This window comes from Xiphophorus couchianus, chromosome 4, assembly GCF_001444195.1.
Source record: "Xiphophorus couchianus chromosome 4, X_couchianus-1.0, whole genome shotgun sequence".
Classification (NCBI taxonomy): Eukaryota; Metazoa; Chordata; class Actinopteri; order Cyprinodontiformes; family Poeciliidae; genus Xiphophorus; species Xiphophorus couchianus.
The window spans coordinates 5,376,231-5,399,969 of record NC_040231.1 but is presented as its reverse complement, the minus strand read 5'-3'; the positions used below and the strand labels follow the sequence as shown (position 1 = coordinate 5,399,969).

The window sequence follows — 23,739 nt, the reverse complement described above, 5'->3', positions numbered from 1 at the left end:
GGTAATGAGAGAAGGGGGAAGACATGCGGCAAAGGTCGCCAGGCCGGGACTCGGACCTGCGACAGCCACATCGAGGACGAAGGCCTCCTTGTGTGAGTTGTGCTCAACCCCTGCACCAAAGCACATCCCAAGGCAATGGCTTTTATGGTATGAAATTCAACATTCATTTGAAATTGCAAAAATATTATTAAACATTAAGTTACAAATATCATTAAAATGTATATATGGGTGAGTTTTCAATCTGCCTTGTTTTTGTTGAATTTGTGTCTTGCTAAAAAAGAACCCTTTGTGGGCTATATAAAAGGATATATAAAAGAAAATTCTTACAAAGAATTTCAGTAACAAAGGAAAGAAGGGAAACACAACCTTTTGAGACATTTTCAAAGACCACTTTCTCTAATACATGGTCATCTGCCCACTATGTTTCTAAACAGTTTCTTGTGCTGTGGTGAATCATAAAAAATCATGTTTCAGATGTTTTATTCTCTTTGGTAGAGAAAACCTTGGAGACTAACTTTACAAGCAATTTTCAGTTAGACTTCCACATGTGTGTTTCTCTCAACAAGAATGTTTGGATGTCATTTTCAGTGTCAGCCTTGCCACTTAAGAGGACATTCTTCTTTTAATCATGTAATGATTGAATAAAATTGCTTTTCACACTCTTTTCCATGTGCCAATTAGATGTGACAGACAATATATGTAATACAGTAATTCCCCTATTGTTAAGTTATAAATTACTTATGATTAAACCCAATTATTGGCTCAATTTCATGAATTCCACTTAGGCCAGGTGATGGGCTGAGCTGCAGAAATTACCTAAAAAGAACATCTAATGAAATGTCCTAGCCTTTTCCAAGACTTTGTTACTCCAGTGAACCACAATGAGTCCTATATTCCACAAAGAAAGACATACAGTATTAGCCAGTAGTGAATCTTGGTCAAACATGGTGGTGATACTGAAATGGTCTGTTTTATCTGGATAACTTGCTGTAGTTGTTGGAATTATGCATACTGCTCCCTACTGGAAAGTCCTGCAGAAAAATATCTGGCCATGAGTTTGTGACCTTTGGTTCAAACAGACTAGAGTTATGCATCAGGACAATAATCCAAAGCACACCAGCACGTCCTGTGCTAATTGGCTGCATAAATAACAAGCAAATAAATAAATTAAATAGTCAAAATCCAAACTGTAAGGTAAAGTCCAGCATTACCTTAAACAGGCTGTTAATGCTCAGAACCATCAAACAATTCAGTGGGGCAAAATTCCTCCACACTGATGTAAAACACTCATCCAAAGATCAAGTGCTTGATGGCAGTTGTTCTCACTGAGTGTAGTTATTTTTTTATATTAAAATTTGCTTGATGCTCTGAAACATTTAATCATGAGAAAAAAAAGCAAAACTGTAAGCGGGAGCTCAGATTGCTGAGGCAGTCCACACGCAGCTCGTTCACATGTAATGTTTCTCACACTTTCCAGAATCCATAGAATGTACTCTAAAGATTTTGGTGGTCTATTTAAGCTGCAAAGCCTCCAGCTGCTCTTTGCATTTTCTGCACTACTCCTGTCTGTCTGCCTGTCTTGTGCAACTGCTGCTTCCTGCATGCTGCTGCCAACTTCACCTTGGTTCACTTCAGTCCATCCACCATCCCATCACCCCCCTAAGGCTCTGAGGTCAGACACCCTCGCCTCGCTTCCTGACATGTGTAAGACATGGTCAGGGGGAAGAGACCCATTCATCACAACATGACACGTTGAACAGCATCATTGTGGAGTAATGAGACTGCAGCCTAGCTGCCAAATTCTAACTCGTGTAGTGGCTAATAAAGATGTATTTAAACATCTACACATGAGTTATATTTCTGCATTTGTCTGCCTTTCTGGAAAGATCTTGAATTATCTACTGGTGTGTGAGTGGCTTGTCTGAGGGTATTTTAGTGTCTGCCTGCAGTTCTAAAACACAAATGTTTGCCTAATACCCTTAACGTGTAACTGGATGCACACAAGGCTGTTTGTCCGGTTTGGTTTTGTGATGCTCTTGTGATGAAATGACAGTCCCTGCCCAATTTATTCGTTTCAGTGATTTTTCACCCTTGATTTAGAGATGGGCTTACCTCTTCTTTCCCCAAAAACTTCAAGTTGTGTGTCATTTTTTCATAATTAATGCCATTGTGAGAGTTGTAGTGTATCGTTCTGCACTCTTGAGGTACAGAACAAGCTTTTAACAAGCTTAATTGTGCAAAGTTTGGATGATTCATATGTTAAAGCTAAATTGAAGAGTGTATTTTTCCTTGTGACTGTATATCTTTAGGGGAAGGTTTTCTCTTTACTTGGATGCTCAGCAGTTTGTTTTTGGATAAGGCAATGCCTGTGTGTGAACCAGACAGTTAGGAGGTGTTGATCAATAGTATTATATTGGGTGTATAGAATTAAACTACTTTAATATCCCTAGGGAGAGACGGCCTCAGTTTCAGTTGCAAGAAGGTGCACACAGTATCTATTGCAGGATCTTTCTGTCTGTGGAAAAGGAGATTAAATTTGAGAAGGAAAGACTAGAGGACATTGCAGAAGTTGTTTTTGATAAACCACCCAGCGTAAAACTGAATCATCTTTCTGAAAACAATTACTGAATAATGTAAAATGCTGATAGATTTCTTTCTTTTTAGATGCTTATACTTTGGGATCTCAATGTTTGTCACTCTGCTTGGTGGATTTCAAGAATCTAAAATAAGGTACGAGTGATGGAGAGCAAGCTGAATTGCGTGATTCTCTTGATACTATGTAATAAAACTTTCTTGTTTCTACGTAATACTGTTGATAGATTTTCACAAACTGGATATGTTACATGATTTAGTTTATTTCCCTTTATTCTCGTTCTTCGAACATATTGGCAACTGGCAATTGCCAGTAACAGTATGGCTGGGAACATGTTCATCTACACCAGTGCTTCTCAATTCCAGTCCTCAGGCCTCCCTGCCCTGCATGTTTTAGGTGTTTCCCTGCTGTCACACACCTGGATTGAATCTATGAGTGACTAACAGGCTTCTGCAGTACTTGATGCCTGCAGAAGAGGTAATGTAATAATTTGCATCAGCTGTTCTGAAATAGGGGCACATCTAAAACTTTCAGAGTCCTGAGGACTGGAATTGAGAAGCACTGATCTACACTAATCTAAAACCAAAATCAAGCTGCCGATCTAAATTTGTGTTTTGGCATGTGGAAATATTTCAAAAAGGGAAAATTAATTGAAATCTGCTGCTTCTATAGACTTCCAAATATACAATTCAGCATTTTTTATTTTTATTTTTTTCCATTGTTTTTCTCCGAAGAGTTTTTGCGGCGCTAGTGGCTCGTATTTTTTTGTACAGTAGGCAGACAGGAAGGAGGGTGAGGAGAGGGGGGAAGACGTGCGGTAAAGGTCGTCGGGACCAGGAGTCGAACCCGCGACGTCCGCGTCGAGGACTAAGGCCTCCAAACGTGGGGCGTGCTAACCCTGCGCCACCACAGCACGCCCCACAATTCAGCATTTTTAAGAAACTGAAACCCCAAAAATGTCTGGGAATATGACTTGTAAAATTGAACTTGGTTGAATAAGTCCAGTTGAACTAAATTTAAACAATTTCATAATGAATTCTGAATTGCTTGATACTTTCCTCTTATGGTATTTCCCTAAACCCTGGATCTTTGCACACTAAAGTAAAGCTCTCTATTCATCACACCAGACAGAATACTTTCCATTAAAGAGATTTTATTTGCGGTCTCAACCTCTGAAATGCAGCTCCTGTCCATATCTGCAAAACCTCATTATTAGTAATATTCAAAAATGCCTGCAATATTATTTATTTACCAAAAGAATTAAATCCTTTGTTATATATTTTTTTGTTTTTTAGTCAGGGGAGAAGTTTGGGGGACTGGGTTTTGGAGTGTTTGTTGGTAAAATTATGAAGTTAAAATAAGTCAATTAAAAAGCTAAATTATTTATGTTTAATTTGTATCTTTTTAAAGTACTTCTTTATAAAATGGAATTTGGCATTGGACATTGAAATTGCACAGCTAATTTATGCAATAAAAGGCAAAGTGTTACAAGGAACAAAATCACATGGTTCAAACCAAATAAACATAGCATGTCATTGCCGCCCTTGAACTGCCTAGCATTCTTAAATATGTTCTTATTTTTTCTTTACAAATAGATGCAGAGAAACTAAAAACATACTTTTGCCATTACTTTTAATATTTAGTGTAATTTACTTTCAGTTGTATATACCGTCTTAGAATTGATCATATAAATGATATTGTATTTACATACACAAGCTATTTTTAAAGCCTTCATCTGTTTTACGTTTGCATTTGATCTCTCCATATTAGTGTAAATCTAATTACCCTAATAAGCTGAAGTAGAATGTAGTGTTTCAAGTATGCTTGAAGTATTATTAAATGCAGGTGCTGCCCCTTGAGCAGTCCATGTCAAAAAATAGGAACGTTTGAACTGCTCTAGACCAGCATATTTAGTGTTTTAAATAAATATTTGTGTCATTTATTAGTTTTCTCCCTCATGGGTCAGCCATAAATTCAAGCGTTTGAAGATTTGTTACTTCTAAATTTAATTGCAATGTCTGAAGGTCATCTTTGCAAAACAGCTTTAAAAAATATCCTTATTTGGAATAAATGTTTTAATGCTTACAACAGTCCTTGCAATGGAGATAACATAGATCTTTACGTTCATTAGTGGCAGTAACAAAAATCTTGAACATGTTAAAAACCGGGCTTTAAACAAAAGTAGGTCAAAGAACATGTTTATCAAATAGTTAAAACTCAGTGTGTAAGGTCAACATGAGCAGAAATGCTTCACGTATTGTGAGATAAAAAAGGTACTTTTAAATATTTATTATCCTTTGGCGAGCTAATAGCGAAACATATTGCATCTAGGCCTGTCTTTCTTACAAAAGACAATGATAAAGTAGCAGTTTACAAAGCAAAGCTTGATCAAGGCCTCGGCAATGCAGCTAAAGTCAGCAAATTAAAGCTACAACTAATCTCTTAAGACCGTGTAAAGCTACATTGTTCTGCAGCACAAAACTGTTTTTTACAAGCCAAGTTTCATCCCAGTGCAAGAGGCCAAACATGATAAATATTGAAAGAACCCTCACTGCCAACCTGACAGGAGCCTCCTAGCATTACACTTTAACATGCTTTCTGCACATTTTGATGTGCAGGGAATTTACCCGCAAGCCGTAGCTTGTTGAATCAGCACAAACCTCATTTTACCATGAATACACAAGTCAGTCATAACATTTTGACCACTGACAGATAAAGTGAATCACCGTACCCATTTATTTTTATTTTGTAGAGAAACTTGCACAAAGATTGCAATTTTAAATTTCCAACTACATTGCAGCAGCCCTCCAGTAGTTGCAGTGAGATCTTAAATTAAAGGCAAAGGAACACCACAGTTTGTAATCACCAAATGATTTTTTTCCCTACAAAACTTAGAGGATCAGTTATATCAGGCCACAAATGTCCAGTGAATTTTAGTTGAAAACACAATTACACTTGATTAAGTACAACTTAATAAAGTTCATTCTATTTTCTGGATCTTTGCAAAGCGACGGTACGTTTATGTTTAGAAAGTGATCAGAAAAGAATTTGCAAGCGAGCAGACTAAGACTGCTTAGTTTATTTTGCTAAAATAAACATATATCACAACAGCAGGTAAATGTAAGATATCACAATAAATTAATGTAATGGTTTTTTTTATTTAAATGTCATTTTTTGCACATGTGCTTTTGATGTGATGTACTGTTTAGCAAAAACTTTGAACTCTGCTGACTTGTAAGGACATTTTAGTACAAGACGTTTTCAGACCACTTTCCTTTTTCACAGCTTGCCGCTTTGGATTTTATTAATAACTGAAGTTTATTATGTTTTCAAAAAAAGGCTTTGCACTGACAAAAACAATTTAGATTAAAGACTAATTTTCTCATGTAGAGTTTAGGCCCTTTATTTACACAAGCTCCTTTGGCAGGATTTATACTTCTAAAGCTCTATATAGGACATTATTTTTTTCAAGCTGCATCACAATAGATGCAATAGATATGTAAACTGCCATGTTCAGTCCTCTTCAGAAAAGGTTGTCAGAGGTGGACAAATTTTATGTTACTGCTACAGTCTGATCAAACAGTTTTAAAATGAATTGATCAAATGCTAGTGTCTTAAGCTCACTTGAATACCTGAATGCTTTATGGATTTGACAATAAAATAACAGAAATATGAAAGTAACTACTTTTTTGCATTATTGTTTACATTATTGTTTTTTCCTATCTTAGAAACTGTGCTGTGTAGTTTTGTATTGAAATGTGTGAAGCATACAGATAGAGCAGAGTGAGCTATCCTGAATTATGACTTCCATGTGTTTGGGCTGTGATCTGTTTAGTGTTCTGACTTGAGTATTAGTTTGCTTTGCTGGTTCAGTGATTCATTGTAGTGTGTTGATTGCTTTGTTTTATCATTCACGAGTTTTGTTTATGGATTAATTATCTTCTCAGTTTCCGTTTCTTCTTTGTTCAGTCATTCTTTCATTTATTTTCCCTCCGTTTGCCTCAGTTGTCTGAGTTTTCCAGGCCCTTCAGAATAATGCAGTAATCATTCTTCTCAGTATTCTGTTATGGGGAAAAAAGGACACTGTATTTTTCAGATGAATTTGGACATGTGCATATTTCATGTAGATTTTGACAACAATGAAAAATGGCATTTCCAAAATACAGTCAAGGCATGCTTATATTTATTCCTACTTAATTGACTATGATTACACATAATGGGCTATTGCAAAAGCATTTGCTATGATTTTGTCAAGGGCCAGTTATTGAAATCCAATTAATTTAATAAACTATCAGACTTTCCCTCAAACTAATGTAAAGTTTTACTTTCCAATAAAATACTGGTAGTCATATTAGACTATGTTTTTACTGAGCAGGTATTTTATAGTTGAATACAACAAAGTTTATTTCAAGAAAAATATTACAGAGAAAAGCAAAGGAAAATGTAATTTGTATACATACAAATGTCAAAATGTCAAGGCTTGTAATCCTTTCAAAAGGTGTTGATGTCGCTTCTTAGTTACTGGCCTGATTCCAATCTCCAATACAAAAATAATGCTTACTCCTAGTCCTGGAGGTGAACACTAAGTTTGGATTCCAGTTTCTGCTCTCTTTTTTTTCTTACTCTGGCTTAGTGGGGATTATTTTTGCTATTATTGCATATGGATTTACTGTATTGGTGTACAGTATTTTCCTTAAAGCATGCCAGATTTTATTCAGCATATATCAAACACTAAAAGGTTTTGCAAATATACTTTGCAGATGTATATTGCAGGTGGGGTTGTGTAAATTTAGTCTCATAAAAGCAAATGTGCTAAAACCATATTTCCAAAAATATCCATTTAGTGCTAAAGAGGATAATGTGCTTTTGTAACTAAAGTTTCACCATTATCACAAATTAAATTCCAAAAAAACAAAAATAAATAAAAATGCAGCTAAGTATATATAACACAGTCATGTCACAGCTACAAATAAAGTTTACTAAGCAGATTTATTTGGCTTGCTCAGCTAATTAGTGAAAATGCTGCATGATAATATTTATATTAATTAAAAGACTCACTTCTCAGTTGCTTAAGTTGTGTTAGGGAAATAAGAGGCAAACAATCCTCAGCAGGGTGTTTTTAATTAACCCTTAATGAAAAATAAAATTATTTTTCTATTATGTAATATAGTTTCAAAATGTAGTTTGTCATTCTTATATATTTAATTTCTTCCTCTTCAGAGTCAGTGGTTTCACCTCCAACTTGGTTCCTTTATCAGATCCCTGTCGGTTTGAGGGTTGCATGCAGAACCTAGCTGTTCCTGTACATAAATCTTAGAGTTTGTCTATACAGCTCTGCCACTGATCACTGGCAACTTTTAGGACCTCAATGCCCACAGCTTGTTATTTCTCATTTGAGCCATTGGTATTTGTAAAGCATTGTGTGCTTCTTGTTGTCAATGACCTTCCTACTGAGATATAGAAGAGACATAGGAAGGAAGAAAAGCATAGTTCTTGCTAAATTGAGAGTAACTAACTTTGACTTAGCTCACATATTTCTGTACACTACTCCAACCGCTTGGTCAAGACATTCTATCAGCGCTTTGTGTGCCTGAATCTTGTTGCTGTCGTGATAAACTCTATGGAGGACATCTCTGCACTGCCTGATCTTTAAGACACAGTCTGTTGTTGTGTACCTTTGATTTCCATTTCTGAGCTCTTGTTATTGGGGTTATGATTAATACAGCTGCAGTGTTCATCGGTCTACACTTTTCAAACCACTGGAAAGATTTGTTTATCAGCCACTTCCTTAATGTGGTGACAATACCAACTTGCATATTTATAACAATTTAAAACCTTCGATAACAAATTTAGGTACATGTGATGTTCACTGGTCCTAGGCCTCCCTCCTCCTGCTGAGCTCATAATCTTAGTTTTTTGTACACTTCTGTGCACTGTATGGACCTTATCCGTCTTGATATCACCAGCAATGGTGGTTTCCGATAACTGGCAAAGCATACAAGTGGTTCTTTAGATCCTCTGGTCTTCTGTCTTAATAACTATGGTGACAAAATTATTAAAAAAAAAACATCATTGGTGATTTAAAATGAGAAGGTCATAAATAATTGCTTAGTGTAAGATTTCTTTTCTTTTCATTGCCAGCTATATGCTTTTGATGTAGTTTTCTATTATAAGTGCAATGTTCCATATTATCTCCCTTTCATGTAAAGGTTTGATATTTTTTTAATTTAAAAAACCTAAAAATAAAAGCTAAATATTTTGTACTCTAATTGAAAAATCTAAGCAAATTTCCTATATTAGATATTGTAAAATACTCTATTCTGATTTGAAGGTTCATGTAGCTTTTAAAGCTCAAAACAAGTTTTGTTTAGCTGAACTGAAGGGAAAATGACTGCCAAGGTTGCAGACCACTGCTTTGATTTTAGTCTCATCACTCAGCAGGCTCCGCAAGACCTGCTTTTTTTCTTAGTAAATGTTTTTTGTGGCTGGTTTTCTTCAACCTCTTCATGGTTACACAGCTGTTTTATAAATATTACTTCTTATGGTCATATTCTTGGTGGTAAAAAAAAGTTACTTGTTAGGTTGTACATACAGGCATTCAAAAGATTTTCAAATATCATTCCTCACTGTCTTCTTTTCTACCCACTGTTGGTTTTCTTTCCTTTTCTATGGCAGATGTTCCATAAAAAGAGCTTTGCTTTATTTAATATTCTATGTATTCCTCTACTACTATTTAAACATTCTGTCCGACGTCTGTCCTCCCACCACATGTCTGTCTTCCTTTCCTTACAGCAGCTGTTGCCAGGCAACAGCTCATGACTGCATTAGAATATTAATATATACATAAAAACAATATCAACCGGTTGGCAAATGGATATTAGATGTAAATTGCATCACTGGGTAATTCACTAGAGCTTGTATGTCATGTGTAGACAGGGACATCTCCCCTTGTTTGTCAGTGATGGTGCAGTCATCAGCAGTGTTCTTCTGATTTAGTGTTTTTTCTGTGACACCTATGTTTCAATGACATTATTCAACTGTAAGCAATGAACAAATTGAGCTAAATTGGGTTTGCTCAAGTTCTCTTTGCAAGAATAAAAAGTTACAGTTATAGTAAAAAAATTAGATCTAAATAAAAAAAAAAATCAGATAGATAACATAGCCAAACAATGGTATTTACTGTATCCGTGTGTTCAACGTAATTTATTATGTTCATACCATATTATAGTGTAGATAACAGGTGAAATGTCAGAGTGTGTGTCCAAAAAATCCAAACAGAACTAAATATATTTATTCTGCTAGACTGCTACCACATTTATTTTTATGTTTGTTATTTTTGACATCCAGAGTGCCAGTGGCTTTCTGTCATATTCATGGTTTTCCTTTAATCCACCATTCTCCTTCGCACCTGCTGTGAGATAGCTCCAGATTTGGAAGAGTTCCTATCACAGCTCATCTGAATACCAGCTGCCTGTCAGGTTTTGAACAGGTTCTGACAATTTTAAGCATTCTTTTTGTCTTTCAACCAACAGAAGGTTGTTCAAGTGTTTTGATTCATTTTGAAGAATCTCAGACAGGGTCAAGTTAGGTATTTTAGATATCTGGCTCTGGTAAAACATTAGAGAATCATGTGTTAGTTATTTCTTACATGGAATACTATTTTGTATTAATTGAAGAATGTTACATTTCATAGAAATAATGCTTTTCCAGTAGTACATTGTGTTTCCGTTTCATTCACCAATCCTAACATCTCCCAGTTAGATTAAAATTGTTTTTTGGTCGCCACATCACTACTGGACATGTATAATCTTGTTTCTTTTCCTTGCATTCTACCACAATGCTACAACCATGGGTATTACACCTGCAGTAGGATGTTCCTTCACAATCTATGCAATTTCCCAATAAATGTTAAAATTTCTTCCGCTTCCACCATGACATTTACTGCAGACTTTTTGCTTATCCTGTATTCCTCAACTAAGACACGTCACATATATAGTAAAACATCGAAACATACTAATGTGTAATATTCAATTTCACATTTGTTATTACCACATCATAAACAGTTGGACCAATGTGGTGCTTTGTACTGCTAGATTAGCTCGGTCATATTGCAAGTGCCAGACTGAAGAAGCAACTGGTGACTTGAACAACTGCACAGCAAGGCTGTCTGCTGCCAGCTCATCAAAGCTTGGAAAAGGGCAGGTAATTTCAGGGGCACTGCCAGCCATATCTGGCAACACAGGTAACCACCTGTTTAGCATAAGACATGTCTGGTGCATCCAAGCCCACAACAGTTTCCACTGAAACAAAATACTAATTCCTACCACCTGTGCAGGACTCTCAATCCCACACTCATATAGTCACTACCATTTATCCATGCCTGCAAGTAACAGCTGTTAATGAATCATCAAAATGTCAGATATAGTCTTCAGTGTCACAAAATCCACAAGGGTGTAATCAGATTACTTGCCCAGCACTGGAATAATTCAGTGTTTAGTTGGCGCTGATACAAAAAAGATAAAATCTCCAAATGTTCTTTGAATTAATTAATTGATTTTCTTTAGGCAATAAGAGTGATTTAGGTTCTTCTTTTGATATTCTAACACTGCACTATACACTTACATAGCATGCCTTAGTCCAAAATAAATAGGCATTTTATTTTGTCTGTACACATTTGATATGCAGCATGACAGCCTAATTTGTCACCAGCACCTGTCAGGTCCTGTGGCAGTTTGCCCTCCATGAAATGTGTCAATTTTGTTATGTTAAACTCACTTCTAATTTGTCAGCACCAGTTAGCTTAAACTACATTTTTTTCTACTTCCTCAAAATGAAAGGATTCAATGACAAATGCTTTGCTCAAGCTTATCTAAATGCATGCTTTGACAATCAGCGCAAAGAAGTAAAAGGGTATTCACTTTTAGTTTAGATATTCATGGTTTTGTCTACATGGGAAGAGAAAAAGATAGCAAATAGGTTGGATGGAGAATGTAATTGGTGTCTTTTCTTTGGATTTCATTTCATTTCAACCTTTTTACAGATCCTACAAAATTTAATAGGTACATTGTATATTCAGTGGCGCTTACCTTGCCAGATTTGCTCCTGCAGTGCATTTGTACACATACTAGTCTTTTTCTGAGCTAAATGGGCAACACTGGATGTAACAAAATAAAGGATTTGCAGCTCACATGGTGAATGTAAGTGTGTCACTGACTTTACTTTTTGTGCCATTTTTTCCTGTGTATGCACCAGTCAACCAGCAGAAAGTAAAGTAAAATTAACACAAGAATAGCTGTTGCCAAGACAACTTGGAACCATTTCTCTTATATGCCACAGCCATGTTAAAGTGTAGACTCCACATAATGTAGTCCATTATGAAAACTATTCTGTATGTGTCAATATCTACGTCTTTTCATACGCTTCATTTGGTCAGTCTCAAGTGACTCTGAACCAGAAAACATATTTAGTATTGATAGCAGCATTTTGTTCGTGCACAAAAAATTTAAATGTTGCAGCCTCTAATTTGCTCTACTTCTGTTCGTCTGGTAGATACTGCAATAAACCATTCCAGAAATCATTCTTATATTTTAAAGATGAAACGTATCCCGAGCAGAATACACACAGTAGTGGGCACTGAAACCACATAAATATTTCCTCTTCTTTTTCTACTCATAACATTACAAGTTATTTGGCCCTTTTTTCTTATCCAGTCATTGCAGGCAAATGTCTGACGCTTCTCTAAGCACAAAAGCCGCCAAAACTGTGAGAGATGCCAAAATGCAAAAAGAGGAAGCCATCACAGCCTGGAAACTGAATTTAAACACTTGGCCTACAGCTGTAACAAACTGGCTCCCTATGATGTCAACTGTAGCAACATTGCTTCGTGATACTACTATTAACTGTTTATTTTAACATTCAGTTTTGTTTTTGTAGACAAATTATCTAGGAAAATGGAAAACACAAGTAATGTTATGTTTAGATTTTTTTGTTGTCGTTTTCTTTTCAGTGATGTGTTTCACCATATTTCATCAAGAAACAAGTATTGTCCTAACAATGTCATTCAGTGTGGGTGTGCATAATTATCTTAAAATGTTTATGCTTCCTCCCACGCTATAACATACTAAATAGCTGTTGCAAGGAGACTTTACCATTTTACAGTGCCAAACAAACGTAGTAAAACCACTTTCATTTTATCCACGTTGTCATGTTACAAACTCATACATCAAAGTAATTCAATGAGATTTTTTCTTTTGATCAACAGTAAGTAATGCATTATTGCAAGGAAAGAGTGAGATGTGTTCTTTTCTTCTTCAAAAAACTTAATTTAGAAGTGACATGCTTTTGTATGCAGCATATTTAATTCTGATACCCTAAGATGGATGAGACTAAATACAGAGCATTCTTGAAAGAAAACCTGTTAGAGACAGCAAAAACACTTTAGACTGGAATGGATATTCACCTTACAGAGCTTGTGCTGTAATAAAATGTAAAAAATACAGGGGCTATAAATACTCACCTCATTGAAATAGATTGAACAAATTAATCTAGTATGCTTAAGTAAGGTTACTGTATTGTACTGTGTTGCTGTATGTCTCTTAACACCTGTTTTCAGTAGAGAGAATAAAACCAGAGCTATAAAAGGGAAACAGTTTGAACTTTAAAATATGACTATGACTGCTTAACCATCTAGACTTCTGTTCTGGCTGGCTCCGAGTTACAATATTTTCAAAACCTTTGCTACTAGCACAGTTTTGTTATCTGTTGAATTGTCAGGAGCATGGGGGCTGTATTTCTGCTAACAGTTGTCAGTAGATAAATTGGCATTCAGCTAAAATCAACACATAGATGCACAGATTTTATTAATGCATGCACGGTCATGCTGTTATATGTCAGTTTACATCAGCAAACATGCATGTTCTGAACAGAGCTTCCCTAAGTTCTTAATTTGCTAATTGACCTAGTTTTGCCTAATGTGGTCTGCAAATAATCCACGCATTAAATCAGCCTCCTCCACCCCGGATATCCCCTTTCTGAATCTGAGTCAATTATAGTTAAAACAGAACATGAATTTAGAGTGATTCTTTCTGAGAACATTCACAATCGACCCAATTACATCAGGATTGTTGAGTCACCATGAAGGGCTTCTTATTTACTTCATTATTGAGATTGCTCATGACTAAAAAAGAAAAAAAGTCACATGTACAGTACTTGAGGTAATGATTGTGAGATTTAACATATTACAGATTTGACTTTTTCGCAAGGTTGTTCAATTTTGGTATAAGATTGTGTCAATGCTATTCACTAAACTTTAAGATTTCTCATGTGGGAATTTTAAAAAAATAGCCTAGGGCTTGCAGTGCTGCTCCATGCTACCTCATCTCTAATTTAAGAGTCAATTATGCTGAATTTTATGCACGTAACTATAGCGCGTAGTATGTTAAGCGTTCAGTGATTCCAAAATACAGGTGATCTATCACTCAGTAATGTGACCTGTTTCCTGGTGTTTAAGAGTGATGAGGAACTGAGCTTACGCTGCTTCTCTAAAAATGCTTCATACATGCCCCCTGTGCAATCATGGCTACTTAGCATTCAAAAACACAAGCCACTGTTGTACTCCCTTCCTTGCTGACATTCATCAGATTTTGCATGCCACTGGTAGGCAGCCTGACCTCTTCTCTAGCTGTCCACCTTTCACATGTGTAATAGGTGTTACTAGATACAGGATTATGAACAACAGCAGTCAAGTCTTAAACCATCTGTTTCACAGCTTGTTGGTGGACTCTTTAACTCCCCTGCCTTTCATCTACAACTCAACACCTTCAGTAGAGCACTTTATTCGGGATGTCCACAAGCGTATTACTGAACAGGCATGGAAATCAGAGTAACTTGTTTGACAATAAGGTGTATTTTAACTTTTGTCAAATACACTAAACAAATGGCAAAATTATATTAGTGAATAAATCATTGAAATGAAGTAGTGGTTAAATGTAACAAAAGAACTAAATTGATTTCAGCTTAAGAAATGAGATTTTGTCTCGATAAAAGAAGATTGTCACATGTGCATACATTGTAGTGCGGCTTAGGAAAATGTGTGAAGAGGTACAATTTGTAATTACATTTTTATTTATTTATTTTTTTATGTTTTAGCACATGCATTCACCATGACCTCAGCAGGTGAAATTAACAATGTAGTCAAGCAGAAAAGCTGTAAATAAGCAGGCAGAACTAATGGTGAGGATATTTATAGAGCAAACCAGATTACAGCTTTACAACAACAGGACTGTGAAAAAAGTATTTTCCTCTGACATAATTCTTTTGTTTTTGCTTTTTGTCAACATAAATTCTTGGGATCATAAAAAACTAATCTTAATATCATCCAAAAGTAACTTGGATAAATACAAAAAGTAGTTTAGAAATTATGATGTAATTTATTATAATTGGCGGGGGGGACTATCCAAACTGACCTGGACATATATACGGTAATGAAGTAAGTACTACATCTTCTTAAGTCATTAATTAACTGTGTAATTGAATATTTTTGAAAACCAGGTTTATTTTTGCTAGATAAGTAGTGGATGGCAATTAATATTGTCATTCAAAGGGTGGTGCCAAAAACACTGCAGAAATAGGAAACTGAGACAGTGAGCAGAAGAAAAAAAAAAACAGCAATGATGCTTGATTTTAACAAATAGAGTGATGGACACAGGCTATTTTCTCAAGTTTGATCATTTATTTTTGCCGGGATCCCAAGGACACAAAAAAAGATGGCTTTCCAGGAAAGAAATCCCTTTTTTTGTTTCTTTTACTATTTTCACCTCTGTGGCTGTACTGAAAATTGCAGTGAATGGAATGTGTGTTTGTTGTTTAGGCCCATATCACTCACCTTCACGGACACCAACGTTTAGACCTTCATGTATGAGGCTGCTGATCAGCAGATTTAGAAGTTATTTCATCTCACTAATCTCACTAACCAGCACTTCAATCTCTTCTAATTTTTAATGTAATTAATTCAGTTAGATAACAATTACATTGTTGATGCTTTAAGATTAGTTACAGAATTATATCAAACAGGTATAAAATCTTTAAAATAGTCAATTTGAACTATTACAATTACCTGTTCATTTAATCCTGCTTTGAGCAGCTTATAGCTTGGTTTCTTGAATCAAATTCCTACTTATACTGCAAATTATGATCACAATGATTGTGGTCTTGCTGCTAAGACACTGACCTCTCAACAGTGCTCAAAGAAATCAATTTAACATTAAATACATTGGAAAAAGAAGGAGAAATCAGTAAAAGTCTGGTGTGTAGTCAGAGGATGATGTCAAACTAAAAATAAACCACCATGTAGTATGCTGCTAACTAACAAACTTTAACTGGGCTTTTATTAAGCTATGTTGTTCAGTCAATGAACAACATGTGTTTTTCAATTGGGATTTTTTTCCCCCTATGAATATCTCTTTCCTTTCATCTGCAGGCTGCTTTGTGTTTGGCTGACATTTGATGTGTAGCTGTGTGTTTACGGTACTTTATGTTCCACAGTCATCCAGCATCTAACATTTAACTAGGAAATGCCAAACGGTAGAATTTGTACTGACAAATATCATTGTTATTGCACTAACAAGGATGTAGTCCTAGTTTGTGTTGAACCTGCATCATACTGATAAAAAAAAAGTAGATTATTAGCATGTCCTCTGTGGAGAAAAAGTATGATTCGTTCATTTTTTACTTACCTTTCATTTTTTATTGAATTTGACTTAATTTTATTTAGCCTTAATGAATCATTACATGGCTAATTAATCAATTAAAGTATTTTAATTGACTGTGTGCAGGGCCAGCCATTTATCCCAAGCATTTTTGACCCAGAGCAATTATGTGCCATTTGGGGAGATGGTCCTGTCAAAATTAGATGCATGCTCGTTTTTTTTTTGTTTTAAAGCAATACATTTTTACTTTCACTGAAGACTTATAAATTTATTTTGAGTCTATAAATATTCTAAAATATCCCAGTATGTGGGTGAAAATGGATATTTTCTGTTCCTCTTGGAAAGATTTACTTGCCGCCTTTAATTTGTCTTCTTGAAATAAGTCACTTTTCTGTTTAGTTTTCTTAGCACAAATGTCGATACATGAACAAAACAAACACATTGCAAAAGGAAGCTCGGATTGTCATCTTTGTTAATGATCCATGCCAACTCTATAGAAAAAAGAGAATTGCCGTTTTTTATTTGTATTCATGTACAGTATGAACTACAATCTCAGGTATCAATATTGAACATCATCCTTAGTGAAATTATTTGGACTCCATACAAGCACTCTTTTTTTTCTGGTTTTTGTTTTGCTTTTTGTCTTTTTTTAACAACTTGGAGCACATGTAAAATTATGATCATAAGATTTTTTTTTTTGCATTATGTTTTTGAAAATACTTTTTTTTCTGTAGAAATTTAGCCATGTGATGATTTTCCTCTCCAAAAAATGAGAGATGTCCCCACACACGATAACCCTCCCCATATATGGACAGTTGGCAGAATTACACACAAGAATTTGATCACCTTGGCTGGGGGTTTGCGCAAAAAACAAACTCTGCTGGTATGTCGAGTCCAACATTCTGCTCGACAGTCTTCATTCAATTCCATCCCAGCAATCAAATACCTTTCTAGATAAGCCATCCTGCCAAAAGCACCTACCAATACACAGATTTCCCATTCATTCTGAAAAAAAACCTCACAAGCTCCAAATATAGATAAAAAATCTGAACCTTTTTTTTTTTTTTTTTTTACAGTAGCCAGCATCAACATTGAATCATTAATCCACCAAAAGCATTGAAAAGGAATTGAGCATTTGATAAAAGAAAAGAGTGAAAAGGGAAAGAATGGTTTACTTGTTGTCCTTACTCTAACGAGCACCATTCTTGTCCTCCAAAGTGAAGAGCTGCAATGAGTAGTTCCTGGTTCAGCTACTCAGGCCTGACATGCATTTACATCTGGAGTGCCTGCAAAGGCAAAAACTTCTAATTTTACTTCTTTTTGAGTTATTATTATAGTGTAAAATCCAAGAACACGTAGTCATACAGCTCAAAATTAATTATGCTCCTGGTAAAAAGATTTCAAATTATTTAATTCAGAAATTTTGTTAGACATAAATGAAAAAAAAGAAAAGAAAAATTCCCCAAACAATAGTAAGACATTTTTCAAGGGGCATATTTTAAAAAAAAAATCTTTCCTTAATTAAAGAAAAAAATACCCTTATTAATAATTAATGGATACGCCTTTATTGGCATTGCAGCAATTAAATTCCTCTAATAACCATCGACCAGCTACTAGTGTTTTTTGATTATTCATGTTTGGCTATAAGTTCCAAAAGTACCTTTCCAGTATTTTGTTCCAATAGAGACTCCTCTTGGATCAGTCCAGAATGTTCATTAGCTCCTCTCAGCAAAAACATGTTGGTTGAATTAAGAAATTATTTTTGAATCAATTCTGCCCATTATATGGATAATTTTGAGCCTACATTTTTTGGAAAATTCCCAGAAATTTCAAGTTTGTGACTGGACATCAAGGATTTTTTTTTTTGCTATTCTGACATGATTTGTTTGGAAATAACAATGAGTAACACTACAACCCATGTTCTTAGTACAATGTACTGTGTGTCAAATCCCACCAAACCCAGCTGTAAATGCACATTCCATTAAGCCAGGTTAGTTAATAATTGGCCCAAATTGTGAATTTGCCAGTGGGAAATTAAAATATGCTTGTTGTACAGAGACCAAAGCAAAAGGCATGTCTACCTCCTCTTACTCTCCACATAAGGTCACTGTTTCCATGGCGACAGGCTGATGGCTAGTTTGCCTCCTTATTTCTTATCTATTTTTTACTTCTCCCCCATCATATGTGCAATATCAGTGTTTGAAGACCTTTCATGACCACTGTTGATAAGAGCCCCCCCCCCCCAATACTGCTCGCCTCTCGCCTCTACCCCAAACATTGCTCTTTCCATTTCTCTCCTATTATCCACTTCCTTAAGCCTCCTATTCTACTAAGACTAAATGAAAACCGCAGCATGTAAATAGACACGGGGAGAGACAATGTTTTGATGGTCTATAAATGGTGTGACATCAAAGTGTCTGTGAGTTTTTCCTCGGCCAAAAATGAGACTGAGCAGGGGTCGCGTCAATATCAAAGCCCTCTACCCTCTGTAAGATGTCAGCCACAAAGTCTCATGCTGTTTTCTTATCAGCTTTCCTCCATTAGTCCGGAAATGAACTGCTGATACAGATTAATGAGCTATAACACAACTTTTCTTAGTTTGTTGCAGGTTCCTAGCTGCTTCACTGACTATGCTACCCCTGTTTGTCTGACAGGGTCACAGTACATTACAAACCAGCCTCATTTGCCTTTTTATCCGAACTAACAGATGGACTATCAGTGCCTGAGCTCGTGTGACCCTGGGGTGACGGCAAGGTGGCGCGACACCGAGTGGATGTAGATCATTACCAGGTTAACAGGGAGGCTGCAGACCACAACCTTATGCTACCCTTCATTTTCCTAAGAAACATTTTGCCGTTGTGCAACACACGTATGCAGACAAAGCAAGACAAATGAGAGATGAGAACGGGGTGAAGAACATGCCAAAGCTCAATGACAGAAAGGCAATCACACCAACCAGAAGAGTGAAAACAGGGCAAATGTTGACCAGGGAAAATGGATAATTTAGTGATAAAAGAACAGAGGAGGAACAGAAGGGAAATGATTAAGGGTATGAAGTCTAGAGAAATGTGAGGAGGCAGAGTGGGAGCGAGACCTTAATCTTAATTAAAGCAAAGGATGTATGGCTGTTGTTTAGGAGCCACAGGGGAAATGCACATTTACTCATTTGGCAGCTTTGCTCTGCAGGCATGCTGGTTCCACGGTGATATAAACCAGAGCTGTGTCATTAAAAGATCTAATCTCATCGTGAGTGACAGCTGGAATATGATGGTTAGGAAAATAACACCGCAGTTGTTTTGTTTGATGTCTTGTAAGCTTCCTCCATTTTGGACACAGCAATGTCCTTCAACAAATAACAGGTTAATGGAATCAGAAATATTTGCACACTAGGCCAAAATCTGCTGTAGTTTCACAAGCTGCATATCATCCAGCTCAGATTCACATTTAATAAACCATTCTTTCCCTTGAGCAGTATCACACAGAGAGAAAGAGAGAAAAAATGAGCTAAAAAGCTATCACAAACTGTTTTGTTTTTTATTTAGCCACTAGACATTTTTAATAAATAACTTTTGCTTTTGTAAAGACCCTTTTCAAAGTTTGCCAAACATTGATTGAGTGCCGTCAAGATCAACTGTCAAGTCAACGGCATTTTATTATTTTTTATTTTTTTTAAGTTTTGGTCCATTGTATTCCAGTTGTAGACTGGCAATACTGGATATGTAGTCAATCTTAAGGTCAGATTTGGGTTTCTTGGACATTGTCTTTTGAACAAGCTTGAATCAGTAAAGGTTCTTGTGTAGCCGAGCTGTGTATGGTGCTGAGCATTGGAGGGTGATGATAAGTGCTCTTGTACGTGTTGTAGTGGTTGTAGTGCTCCAGTGGGGGGAGCGATAGGTGTCTCTCCATAGCAGCAACACCTGCAAGCTCTTCTTCAACAGTAATGACTTCCATGGAGGAGGCAGGACCATCAGGGTCCTGTTGGTTATGCTGCTTCCTCATCTTGTAGAAAATAACCAGTAGAACAGCGGCCATGAGTGTAATGGCTACGAAACAGCCAATGATAATCTTGGTGGTTTTCATCACCTCATCCAGACCATTGAGAGCTCCTTCTCCATCTCCATTAAGAATTGGTATGGTGTAAGTCCGTTCTGTGGTCCTTGTTAAAACGGGCATACCTTTTGTAGTAGAGGATGGTACCCAGCCGTATGGGGGTAGTGGTGTTTGACTGTCATCCACGGGGGTCTCAATGGTTTCCACAGTGACTGTGGTAAAATAGGTAACTCCATTGTTTTCCACTGCAGTGACATTAAGGACTGCAGAAGCAGTAATGTTTCCTGCTGTGTTGCTGACCATACAAGTGTAAGTTCCAGTGTCCTGCATTGTTACGCTGGTAAAATTTAATGTTCCATCATTGAGTACGGACAACCGTACCTTATAAGCCCCATGTGTTATCAAAGAGCCATTTGGTGTGAGCCAGCTGATGGATGTCAGCGAACTTGTACGACATTTAAGTTCAGCACCCATGCCTTCTGTCACATTCAGGTCACTGGGGGGCTCAACAATAACAGGAACATCACACTGGAAGTAGCTGTGGTCCAGTTCCCCAATATAACGACCTCTAAAGGTTGAAGGAGAATGACAACGAGCACAGCAACTGGTATTGGCAGGCACAGTTTCCTTAAGCCACCAGCTGAGCCACAAAATATCACAGTTGCAGTTCCAAGGGTTGTGATGGAGGTGCACTCTTTCCAGACGATGCAATGGTGTAAAGAGGTCATGTGGCAAAAAGGTCAGGTTGTTGTGAGCCAGGTTGAGTTCCACTAGTGACTGAAGATCATCAAAGGAATTTCTCTCAATGGTTTGGATTTGGGCATGCATCATCCACAGCTTTTGAAGGCTCACTAAACCTGTAAATGAGCTGGGCTTAATGACAGACAACTGGTTTCCCGACATTTCTAGCTCTTCGAGCCTAATTAAAGGTAAGATGTTAGGGATCTCTTTGAGGTTGCACATTCCCAAGTTCAGATAGCGCAGGTTGGTCAAGTCCTTAAAAGCTCCATCAGAAATGTAGGAGAGACGTTTGAGCTCCCCTAGATCTAGCCTTCGAAGTGAAGGAACCCGGTTGAAGGCATAAGATGGTATACTTTCAATGGGATTGTTTCGTAGCCAGAGTTCTTTAAGTTTGGACAAGTACTCAAACGCTCCATTGGGAATTGTTGTAAGTCGATTATCAAAGAGTTCTAATGTGTTCAGACTTGCCAGCCCATTAAAAGCACCAATTTCAATGCTGCGGATATGATTCTTGCTGAGTTGCAAAATCTCCAGATGGCGTAGATGCTTGAAACTGTCTACCTTGATCACCTGAATCAGGTTGTCCTGAAGATTCAGGTACCGAGTATTGGTAGAGATGCCATCTGGGACATCCCGTAGACCACGACGTGTGCAGATGACTTTGCTGAACTGGTTACTACATGAGCAGACAGAAGGACAGGTCTGAGCACGAACTAGTCCAGCCACCACCAGTATCTGAAGAGCCAAAAGCACCACAAAAAGGGGGTTGGACAGTGCCCCTTTCAGCCTACGACCTCTCATTGTCTGGCGTTGGAGGGAGTAGATCATTGTGTTCCACATTCATAGTTCATCTGGTGTTAGGCTTCCCTGTAAGAAAGAGAAGAAAAAAGACAAAACACTCAGTACTCATTTACTATTGGTAGAAGACTATTGATTGTGTTGAATTTAATGAAAGAGGGGAAAAATACTTCTTTTGTCATTAATGTCATTAAGACAAACTTGCTCAATTGACATCCATCATGTACAGTTACGTCTTACATATGTTTTATTTTCCTGATGATATAAAGGAGATATTTTAAAAAGTCAAGTAGAAAATTTTGAAATCATCATGTCAAAAAATTGTAAAACTTGGTTATGTCTTTTGTGTATATTTATTAAAGCATACACTGAGAAATATCTGAAGGTCAATCAATAATTTATCCATGATTTTAAAAAATCTTTTACAAACACTAATGGTTAATAACCCTCACCCCTGAAAATACAATGAAAGAATGGAACGTGTGGATTCCTCTGCACATTAAGGGGTTTAGGAGAAAATTTATTTCAACTTTTAAAAGGTAACATGCAGCAACATACATAAGTCATTAGCGTAAAAAAGCATGTCTATGGTCAGCTTACTGACTTTTTGATTTTTTTTTTCTTTGATTTATAGTTTTGTTCACCTTGACATAGCTATTTTGTTAATTTTTTGCTCCACATCCATAACAAATGACCTCATCTTTTTTTTCAAAGGTAGCTGATATTGTTATTAATAATCTGAATTCATATACTAAATCAAAGCATAATATGGGAAAAAAAACCTTAGTCTGCTATTTCAGAATCAAATCATATTGAGATTGATGAGTCAATTCAACCAACAGGTCCAGGAATATGTGTGAAAATGTTTATGATAAAAATAAACCCAGAAAATCATACACATAGAGCACAGCCTGTACATCTCACTTACATTCAGCAGTGCTGATGTGTCTCTGCTACTCCTTGTTTTTTACATTTAAAGATAACAACCTACAAATAAATCTATACATTCCTTACAAAAAACATATATAGGTGCTAAAAGTGTAAAATGTGACAAGGCTCTGTCAAGATGTGCTGTTAAGTAATTCACACTCTGCAGTGCAGTTACTGTCTTTGCCAAGAGCAGGGCACACTCTGTATCACAAAGTAAATGTATTATTTAAAAATTAACAACATGTACTGGGTCCTACTGGGTTTTTCTGTTATCTGTTAATCATCTCTTTCTGTCAGCCCACAAGCAGAGAAACACCAGTGTATTATGACAGGTGTTTTCTAAACTGTAAAAATTAACTGAGGTGGAAATGCTCACCACTGAGGGTGAGGGGCTGACTTAATCAGAAGAAATGAGGCTAGATGCCTTGATTTTGCACCAACAAGGCTGCCACAATACTTGTGATGGAACGAGGCTGCAGAGAGACATGCCTCTGCAGGGGAATCAGATCGAATAAGACCTCCCACTGGCTGGAGCTCATTTTGTCTGGCTGGAATTACAACAAACCCTGCACTGCCACCAAAGAGAAGAAAATGTCAGACATGGCAAACACACTGACAGTGATTATCTGCTGCCAATAAAACATATCAGTTTGCAAATCCACTGGAATGCTAAAAGGGATGAGCCTTGCAACCACTCCAAGAGTAAATTAAGCTTTGGCCACATGCCGTATTCATAGTGCATTTAATGCCTCATTACATGCAGAAATGGAATATATATCATAAAAACGGAAAAAAAATCCCTCCTTTGTTGATGCAACACTGCATGGATTAATTTCCATCTAGCTGTGCTCAACATGTGTTCAGAGCCACTGCAAGCAGTAAATGCTTACATCTAAAATCCTGCCAGTAACATAAAAACAC

The 23,739-nt window shown here is 36.6% G+C and overlaps 1 protein-coding gene and 1 long non-coding RNA gene across 2 annotated transcripts in view; one reads left to right on the top strand and one right to left on the bottom strand.

The window, feature by feature from the left end:
• Positions 1 to 16,791: 16,791 nt before the first annotated feature.
• The window catches only part of LOC114143633 (leucine-rich repeat-containing protein 4C-like), a 49,252-nt gene continuing 42,304 nt past the window's right edge, over positions 16,792 to 23,739 (bottom strand). Inside the window, exon 2 of the mRNA XM_028015862.1 lies at positions 16,792 to 21,957. Coding sequence (XP_027871663.1) covers positions 20,035 to 21,930 — 1,896 coding nt within the window. The 5' untranslated portion in view covers positions 21,931 to 21,957 and the 3' untranslated portion in view covers positions 16,792 to 20,034. The remainder of the gene's footprint in view (positions 21,958 to 23,739) is intronic.
• The window catches only part of LOC114143634 (uncharacterized), a 24,974-nt gene continuing 23,113 nt past the window's right edge, over positions 21,879 to 23,739 (top strand). Inside the window, exon 1 of the long non-coding RNA XR_003595285.1 lies at positions 21,879 to 21,959. This is a non-coding gene — a long non-coding RNA (uncharacterized LOC114143634). The remainder of the gene's footprint in view (positions 21,960 to 23,739) is intronic.